Source organism: Trichosurus vulpecula, chromosome 7 (assembly GCF_011100635.1).
Source record: "Trichosurus vulpecula isolate mTriVul1 chromosome 7, mTriVul1.pri, whole genome shotgun sequence".
Lineage (NCBI taxonomy): Eukaryota > Metazoa > Chordata > Mammalia > Diprotodontia > Phalangeridae > Trichosurus > Trichosurus vulpecula.
This window is the reverse complement of record NC_050579.1, coordinates 266,635,456-266,645,087: the sequence shown is the minus strand read 5'-3', so window position 1 is coordinate 266,645,087 and position 9,632 is coordinate 266,635,456. Positions and strand designations below refer to the sequence as shown.

General features: G+C 44.4%; 1 protein-coding gene across 1 annotated transcript; it reads right to left on the bottom strand.

The window, feature by feature from the left end:
• Positions 1-549: 549 nt before the first annotated feature.
• Positions 550-2,562, bottom strand: MUCL3 (mucin like 3). Its single transcript, XM_036766348.1, has 3 exons — positions 2,211-2,562; positions 1,363-2,162; positions 550-696 (listed from the first exon to the last, which is right to left on the bottom strand). The coding sequence occupies exons 1-3, from the start codon at positions 2,560-2,562 to the stop codon at positions 550-552; spliced, it is 1,299 nt and encodes a 432-aa protein (XP_036622243.1).
• Between the last annotated feature and the right edge of the window lie 7,070 nt (positions 2,563-9,632).

Genomic DNA, 9,632 nt, shown 5'->3' with positions numbered 1-9,632 from the left:
CACCTAAAAGTGCATGGCTGAATCACCCGGGAGGCTGGGGGGAGCCCTAGCTGGGGTGAGGGACTGGAATTGGTAGGAACTGTGATGAGGATCAGAATAACTTAACAGATGTGAGGGAAAGAAGGCCCAAGTGGGCCAGGTGGAGAGGGGTGGAGGATGTGATCGGTAGTGAGAGCTCAGTCTTGGGAGAAGGGAAACAAATATAGTGTAAGGATCAACCTATTATGTAGAACCTCTCTACCGGAGGAGTTCCCTTTTCCTGTGCCAGGGAGATCAAAAGTACCACTCCACTCTTGAAATTCAAATGTCCAACGAAGTTCCTTGCTCCCCAAGCTCTCAACTCTCTTTGAAGACTCCAGATTTTTCCTTTACTCTGCCCCAGCAATTTCAGACTCCTCCCTCTGGTGCCTCTGGTTAAGGATTGAAGCTGCTAATGCTAGGGGTCTTAGCCCTTATTAGAGTCTAGAACAGGAGAGGAATTCTTATTCCTGAACTAGGAGAAAGGGTAAGTCATTGAGGAGTTGAAGTTGGGATCCTGTAGGGGGATCGCTAAGGTAACGGTAATGGGCTCCGACCCAGTGTTTGCTGCTCCATCAGGAAGACAGGATAAGAATTGGGGCCAACCTCATCTTCTGCATCATTTTCCTCTCGGTCTGTTGTCATCTGATGGTGACGTATTCGGATTATGTAGACAGCCTAGAAGGTGGTTGGGAGAAAGTGGTAAGAAAGATTGAATGTTGTTTTCCCTCATTATCCTTGTCCCACCTCCACTATACATATACACATGTATTTACTTTAAGAAATCATTCTTCCCTTCTGATTCTCCACAGGCAGCGACTCCACCTCAGCTCCATCCCAACTATACATTTCTTCATCTGTGCCTTAATCCTTCCTCTTAACTGCAGCTCCCAACACCACGTGTTTCACATCTATCTTTTTTTTTTTGGAGTGGGGAAGGCAAGACAATTGGGGTTAAGTGACTTGCCCAAGGTCATACAGCTAGTAAGTGTCAAGTGTCTGAGGCTGGATTTGAACTCAGATCCTCCTGACTCCAGGGCCAGTGCTCCCTTGGGCTCATTCTCTCATATTCTATCACTCATTTCACCCTATGTCAGTACCTCAAATTCATATCCCAACCCCTGGCTCTGTCCTTCAGTCCTTTCACTCTCCCATTATCTCTTCATTATCCTAATTCCAATATTCTCCTTAGTCTCCAGTTCCCATATTTGAGATTCGCTCACATTCCCGCCCCTTCCATGTTCCTTTTTCCAGCTGTTTTTTTCTCCTAGCCCTGCCTCTAATCCCAAGCCTAACATTGTTTCCATAATACGTCATTCTCTTCTTTCCCTCTCAGTTTCTCACCATGATGAGTAGGCCAATGAATAGCAGCAGGAGGATCACCGCCACCAGAACTACAATGACAATGGCCCAGGCAGGAAAAGAATTCCCCTCCAGCATCCCCTGGGTTGCTCCATTCTGGGACTCTCCTCTTGAATGATCTGTTTTCGGATCTGGCCAGTTGTCACTGACCGATTTGGTAGAATTCAGCTCCTGGTTGTTGTTGAGAGTTGTGAAAGGGGCAAAGGTTTTCTCACTAGTAACCTGGAGTGGCAGATAAGGGATAGTTGAAGTGTTAAAGGGAGTAGATGGAGATTTATGGGTAGTGTTGTCCAAAGGTTCTGTGGTCTTCTCTGAAGCTCTTGTGGCTCCTGAAGTTTTTGTGGTTTTATCTAAAATTTGGGTAGTTTTGTCTGAAGCTTCCAGAGTTTGATTTGAAGATGTTGCAGTCTTGTAGATGCCTGTGGTCCTTTCTAAGGATTTGGTCATCTTTTCTGAGGTTCCCCCAAAAGTTATGGTTTTGTCTGAACTTCCCATGACTGTGGTTGGTTCTGTGGTTCCTATGGTTTTGTCAGAAGCAGATGTAGATGTGCTTGAGGTTCCTAAGGATTCAGTTACCTTGTCTGAAACAGCTATAGTCAAGCCTGTGGTTTTGTCAAATGCAGGTGTCCTATTTGATGCTCCAGTGACTTTGTTCAAATCTCTTGTAATGGAGGTTCCCATTCCCTTGTGGGAAGTGTCTGTTATCTTGAGTGAGACAGCTGTGGTTCTGTCTGAGGTTCCCATGCCCTCATGAGAGGTAGTTATAGTCTTGGGTGAGACAGCTGTGGTTCTATCTGAGGTTCCAGTGCCCTCATAGGAGGTAGCTTTACTCTTGGATGACACAGATGTGCTTCTATCTGAGGCCCCCATTCCTTCATGATTGGTAGTTACGGTCTTGGGTGAGACAGATGTGGTTCTGTCTGAGGCTCCTGTGCTCTCACGTGAGGTGCTGGTGATCTGTGAGAGAGATGTTGTCGTTCCTGAGGTTCCATTATCCTTAGGGGCATCTCCTGTAGTCTTATCTAAGTGAGGTATGGTCCTGTCTGAGGTTCTCATTCCCTCATGGTAGATAGTTATGGTCTTGGGTGGTTCAGTTGTGGTCTTGTCCAAGGTTCCTGTGCCCTCATGGGAGGTAGCTTTACTCTTGGATGACACAGATGTGCTTCTATCTGAGGCCCCCATTCCTTCATGATTGGTAGTTACGGTCTTGGGTGAGACAGATGTGGTTCTGTCTGAGGCTCCTGTGCTCTCACGTGAGGTGCTGGTGATCTGTGAGAGAGATGTTGTCGTTCCTGAGGTTCCATTATCCTTAGGGGCATCTCCTGTAGTCTTATCTAAGTGAGGTATGGTCCTGTCTGAGGTTCTCATTCCCTCATGGTAGATAGTTATGGTCTTGGGTGGTTCAGTTGTGGTCTTGTCCAAGGTTCCTGTGCCCTCATGGGAGGTAGCTTTACTCTTGGATGACACAGATGTGCTTCTATCTGAGGCCCCCATTCCTTCATGATTGGTAGTTCCGGTCTTGGGAGAGGCATATGTAGTGTTGAAGGAGGCTCCCTCAGTAGATGAGGTCTTGGGGTAGATAGTGGTTGATGTCCTTGAAGTTACTGGAATCTTTGAGGTTTCTGTGGTCTCTGAGGAAGTTGAGGACCTTGTATGTGCTGTTGTGGCACTCCTCTTTTTACAGGTTGTCCTTCTAGGCTTTAAGGTGGTATCATTACTGTCAGAGGAAGATACAGACCGTCCATTCCGGATAACTGGATCTTGTGCTCCATTCTTAGCATGTTGTTTTGGAGACAGTTTAGTTACAGAGTGTTGATGGACAGGCCTGGCATTCTCTGTGAGCTTGGGGAGGAGTGTAGGTTTTGTATCAAGATTTGGGGGGTCAGGAGTGGTGTTATAAATGATATCTGGAGTGAGGTGGATGAAATCGTTAAATGTTGTAGTCTCAAGGGTCGTCAAGAGCTCATCAGATGAGGCAGCACCTGCAAATTAGAGAAGCAGAAGAGTTCATCCACATACTTCTCCCCAGCCCTCCAGAAGTTCACATTTCCTATGGTACTCCATCGAGTACCCCTGTGTCTTGTCCCTGTCTCATTTCTCTCCTGGAAGTGGAACTCAAAAGCAGGAGGAAGGGCAAAACCATCCTTACTTCTTTTCCTGTAATCTAACACCCTTCTAATACCATTTTAGTTATTGGAATGTGAGGAGTCAAGGTTAGACTTTGAGCAAAGTCCCTGAAAAGGACAGGTAGAGAGACACAGTAGGGGTGTACAAAACCCTTCTCTGGGGTGATTCATTACTTCTAGGGGGGAGACTGAGGGTTGGATAAAAGGCTACCCTGCCCCAACCTTGGTTATAGTTTCATCTCTGTTGGATTTTCCTTTCCTTCTCTAAGTAGTCTAGGACTGAGGAGCCAATAATTGGAATTCTGACTCTGGAAATGAGGGTCTCCTTGATTGTGGGGAAAGGAGAGGTATAGGGTAAGAAGGGAACTCGGCTGGGAGTTGAGGTAGTTGTGCTCAGTGAGGGGATCTGGCTATGTTTACAGATAGGGTGTTGGGGAAAACTTGGCTGTACTGGGCCAGATATAACCATAATCCCCAAAGAAAACAGCCAGTGGTGACTGGGGAAATGTCTCTGCTCCCTGGGAGAAAAAGAGCCAGTGAGAGCTGGAGAGATATTAGCAATCTGCGGCTAAGATTTCCAATCCCTGTTAGCTAAGGGCGGGCCATGCCTGGCTCTATTCCAAGTCTCAGAAAACCTCAACTCTCCCCTCTTCGCACCTAGAGGGAGAGCTGGGGCCTGAGTTAAAAGCAGATGCCTGGGTCCTTGAAAGGGAAAGGGGGAGGTGGGGAGGATAGACACTTGGCTCCCTTAGGCAAATAGGATCCTGGGAAAAGTATATGTGGAAGTCTGCAATAGAGAGGACAGATGCCTTGGGTCAGCAGAAGCAGGGGCTGGACTCCTGGGTCTCTGAGAGGAGTAAGGACTATGGTAACACACAGCCTGGGATGGGGTCTTCCTGCTTTCCTAGCTCCTTCCCCAAGCCCTCACACTACAGCGTCAGACGATTTCTCTCTGGCTCCCCTTCTGGACACCTGCTCCCCACTCTTCTTGTCATAAAATCCTAGAATATTAGAACTGGGAAATCATCTGATCCCACTCCCTCATTTTTCCAAGGAAGAAACTGAGGTCCAGAGGGCAGAAGGAATTTGCCCAGATTGAGAGACAAATCCATTCCACGGGCTTCTTCTCTCCATCCTTATTCCTCCTCCCCCACTCACGGCAGCTCTCTGGATTATTACTTGAGCTTTATTGGCTCTCTCACCAAATATTATCACCAATTTTCCAGTTATCACAAAGTGATTAAGAAGAAAAAGGAGACAGCTTTCTTTTAGTGACGAGAAAAGGGGATTTAGAGTGAAAGGTTCTGCTACTCACTCCGTACAGCCAAATAGAGCAACATTTTCTCAATCTTCATTCTCCTTGACATCTCTGCAGCACTTGATATCATTAATGATCCCCCTCCTAAATACTCTCTCTTTCTTTGGCTTCCAGGACACAACAGTTTCACTCTCCCAACTGTCCACTAATGCATCTCTGTTTCATTTGCTTCTTCTTCATTTTCCCTCTTTTCTTCCTACATTCTCATGGCTTTCATGACCACCTCTATCTACACGACCCCCGAAGCTGACCTCTCTGCTGAGTTCCTGACCCAGATCTCTACCTGTGTGTACCATCAGCGTCTGAAACTCAGCATATACAAAACTGAGATCATCATTTTTCCGCCCTTTCATATTCTCTTCCCTCTGATTTCCCTACTTCTGCTAGTGGTGCTGTCACCCATCTATCTTCCATGTTTGAAGCTTTGGAGTTGTTTTCGAATCTTCCATCTTCTGTCATATCCAATTAATTAAGTACTGTCGGTTTTACTGCCAAAATATCTCTGACATTTATACACTCCTCTCCATGTCTACTGCCACCACTGACACCCTTCACAGTCAACAAGCAGTTATTAAGTGTTTACTATGTGTCAGGTACTGTGCTAAATTTGAGGCTACCAAGAAATCCCTAACCTCAAATAGAATAAATACATTCTAATGGAGGAGACAACATGTAAATGACTAGATACATACAAGATATAAAGAGAATAGATAGTCATTTGAAAGGGGAAAGCATTATCTGGGAAGGCATTAGCATTCCTTATCCATTAGGAGGGTGTCTCTCTCCCTTACCCCCAAACCACCTACTGCCATAATGATGTTGGCACTCCAACACACAAATGTGCCACATCTGGGCTGTATCATAATTCTCTCCCCCATCCTCTCCCTCCTGGAGACCAAGAAAAGTCTCCATCAGAAGGTGAGCTTTGAGCTGAATCTTGAAGGAATAGAAGGGCATTAAGAGGTCAAGGTAAGGAGGCACAGGATTCCAGGAATGGTAGACAACCAGCACACAGGCAGGAATTTGAGGGATGGGTCATCATGTTCAAGGAACAAGTGGTCCAGTGTAAGTGGGTCATACAGAGAGTCAAGGGTCAGAAGACTGGAAATGTAGGAAGGGGGCAGATTATGCAGAACTTTAAATACAAAACAGATTTTAAAATTGGATTCCAGAGGTAGCATGGAGTCACTGGAGCTTATCGAGCAGAGGGTATGTAACCTGGCTAGACCTACCTTCAGAAAAATAATCTTGGCAGCTGAATGAAGGGTGGATTAGAGCAGAGAGACTAGATAAAAAGCTATTACAGAAGTCCAGGAAAGAGGTTGTCAGGGGATGAACTAGAATTGTGGCTCTATGAGTGGGGAGAAGGAGAGGTATGGGGAGAGGTATAGTGATAGAAGAAATGAGAATATTTGACAAGGTGCTATCTATATGAAGGGGGTAAGAGTGAGGAACAGAGAATGACTGGAAGGATGGTTATGCCCTCAACAGCAAGAGGGAAGTTCAGAGAGAGTTTTAGGGAAAAGATAATGAGTTTTGTTTGGGCATGCTGAATTTGAGGTGCCCATCGACAATCAATTCAAGATGTCCAAAAGGCAGTTGGTGACATGGGGTTGGAGCTCAGGAGAGACTAGGGCTAGATATATAGATCTGGGAATCATCAGTATAGAGATGATAATTAAATCCTAGAAAACTGAAAAGATCACCAGGTGAGATAAGTATGAAGGGAGAGGAGGAGAGGGCCCAGGACAAGGCCACAACCCATCTAGGTTGTAGCAATCTCCAGATGTGGAGATCCCATTCAACTCCATACAACTACCAAAATAATCTTAAAGTCTCCTTACTGCCTTCTAAGTAAAGTTCAAGCTCTTTACCTTGACATTTGAAGCCTTTCATGGTCTGGCACAGTTTGCCAACTTTCTCACTCTTTCCTTCCAGAATATTACTACTTACAGCCTACTTACAGTCCTTTGCTCGCCCTACCCCTTAGACCTGAAATGCCCACCATTCCTACTTTGTCTCAAGTTCTTGGCCTAACCCATATACCACTTCCTTCAAGAAACCTTCCTCAAGGCCCAATCAGTGATGATCTTTCCCCTTGGACTTTATGTAAGCACTTTAGTATTTCATATATTTATTTTGTTTTGCATTATAATTATTAGTATATGTTTCTTATTCCTCTCCCTCCCCCATTTGACTCTAAAGTCCAAGAGGGCAAGGACTAAATATTATCTAAATTTTGTATCTTCCCCAGTGTCCGGCATAGCTCTGTATACAATAGGTACTTAATAATGCTTTCTGAATTTAGAGTACAATCACTGTCAAAATCGTGATCACAAAATCATAGAATCCTGTGACTAGAAAGGATCCTCAAGAAATGATTTGGTCTAGCAACCCCCTCACCTCCAAGCACTAAGTGACTAAACCACCTAGCTTAGGCCAGGTCATATTTTGGAATCTTTTTTTATTCCAACCCTCATCCCAATTGCTAGTAACTTCCCTTCTCAAATTAGCTAATGTCTCTTTTCTATATACCCATCTATCTATTACACATTTCTCCCTTCAAAGACAAAGACTTCTACTTTTGTCTTTGTATATCCAATTCAAGTGCAGTAGGTGGCATATAGGAGGTGCTTAATAAATGCTTGTAGATTTATTGATTCATTATTAAGACAAATGGCCATCCATCCTCTTCAAGAGATTAGCCATTGACAGTAAATTAATTTCCCCAGGAATCAATTATTGTGAAATATAAATGGTATGAATGGTATTTACTAGGATAATGGCATGATAATTCAATTAATAAACATTTATTAAATGCTTACTATGTAAAAGCCAACATGGAGTAACGGATACAGAGTCAGCCTCGCAGACAAGACCTAGATTCAAGTCCTGCCTCACGTGATGTCAACCAGGTGACACAGTGGATAGAACACTAGACCTGCAGTCAGAAAGACCTGAGTTCAAATCCAGACTTGGGCATTTCTTAGCTGTGTGACCCTGGGCAAGTCACTTAACCTCTCTCTGCCTCAATTTCCTCTCTGTAAAATGAAGATGATAATAGCAACAGCTTCACAAGGTTGCTGTAAGGATCAAATGAGATAACATTTGTAAAGCCTTAAAGGGTTACATGACTGCTAGCAATAATGATGATGATGGTGGTGGTGGTGGTGATCATGCGACTCTAAAGAAGTAATTTAACTCAATAGTGCTTAACTTGACGGCGCTCCTCCAACAGGCAACCTCCATGTCTCTAAATTGAGGACCAGACCAGCCCTGGCAGAAAGAGCTCCTCACGCTAAGGAAATCACAGGTCACAACACATGTGGGAATCGCCTCTAAGGAAGCAAAGAATACGGCTCAATCAGCTCTCAAGGATAAATGTCAATGAGATAACTGGAGGTGGAGGAGGATTAGGGAAGGGGAGGATTAAGTCTATAAAAGGAGAGAGGAAAGTCGGTGTTCTAGGGGCCAGTTAGATATGGAAAATATGTTTGTGGAATGTAAGCTAATTATGAATCACCAAGGCCACTTAGACTGTCAAAAGAGTTTTCGATTTGCTTCATTTACTTGTTTAAGACATTGCAGAAGAAAAATCCCATCATCCTCCACAAACCATCCTTTGGTGCCTCTGTCAGAGTCAGGGTTAATACTCAATGAAATTTCTATGTTCTTATGTACTTTCTTATGTACTTTTCTTTATGTACTTTTTATGTACTTATGTACTATGTTCTTTGTTTTCGTTCTTTTCCTTTCTTCCCTCTCTCCCTTTCCTTCCTTCCCCCTTCCCTCTCTCCTTTTCTTTCTTCTTCCCTTCCTCCCTCCCCACTCCCTCCTGCCCCTTTTCCCTCTTTCCTTCTCTCCCTCTCTCCCCGCCTTTCTCCTTTCCTCTTTCTGTCTCTCTGTATCTCTCTCTGTCTCTTACTTCCTCTCTCTCTCTCTTTCTCTCTCTTTCTCTGTGTGTGTGTCTCCCTCTCGCTGTCCTCTGTCTCTGTGTGTGTGTGTGTGTATGTATGTGTGTGTGTGTGTCTCTCTCTCTCTCTCTCTCTGTGTGTGTGTCTCTATCTCTGTCTCTCTCTGTGTCTCTCTCTTTCTCTCTTCCCCTCCTTCTATCTCTGTCTCTAGGTCTCTCTCTCCCTCTCTCTGTCTCTTTTTCTTTCTTTCTTCTTCTTCCTTCCTTCCTTTCTTCCTTCCTTTCTTTCTTCCTTTCTTCCTTCCTTCCTTCCTTTCTTTCTTTCTTTCTTTCTTTCTTTCTTTCTTTCTTTCTTTCTTTCTTTCTTTCATTTCTTCAATATAAGGAAATTCCAGATTAGGAAACTCCCTCTCAACAACTAATCTGCAACTTTTAGTCTTAGATAGTTGCTGGGGTCACTGAGAGAGAAAATGATTTTCCAAGGTCCACACAGCCAATGTGTATCAGAGATAGGACTTGAACGCAGGTCATCCTGATCATAAGGTAGGCTTTTTATCCCCTACTCTTATGTACTTTTCAAATCAACAATTCTCATCTCAGTGCTCATGAGTGGCACACACAGGTATTCAGCCTTACAGACCTCACTCTACCTGGCACAACCGCTACCCCACACCCACCAGCTCTAAACTCCCTTTTGGAGTATCTGGTTCCCTACTCCTCACCCCTGCTACACTTCAATCTCCATTTCCTTTCAGTATCTATGCATCAGACTTCTAAATCTCACATACACACCCTGTGATGCCAATCAGTGATTAAAGATCTTGCCCACCCCTTAAATAGGCCTCAGATGGGGCTAGCTAAGGGAAGCTTGATTTGAGATTTCTTTGTAGGTAGG

Coding starts and splice junctions, on each gene's coding strand:
- MUCL3 (XM_036766348.1), bottom strand. CDS start 2,562: ATGGGGGCCTCAGATAGAAGCACATCTGTGTCATCCAAGAGTAAAGCT. Junction 2,163..2,210: donor CACATCTGTGTCATCCAAGA/GTAAAGCTACCT, acceptor ATAGAACCACAG/CTGTCTCACCCAAGACTATA. Junction 697..1,362: donor TCATTGGCCTACTCATCATG/GTGAGAAACTGA, acceptor ACCACCTTCTAG/GCTGTCTACATAATCCGAAT.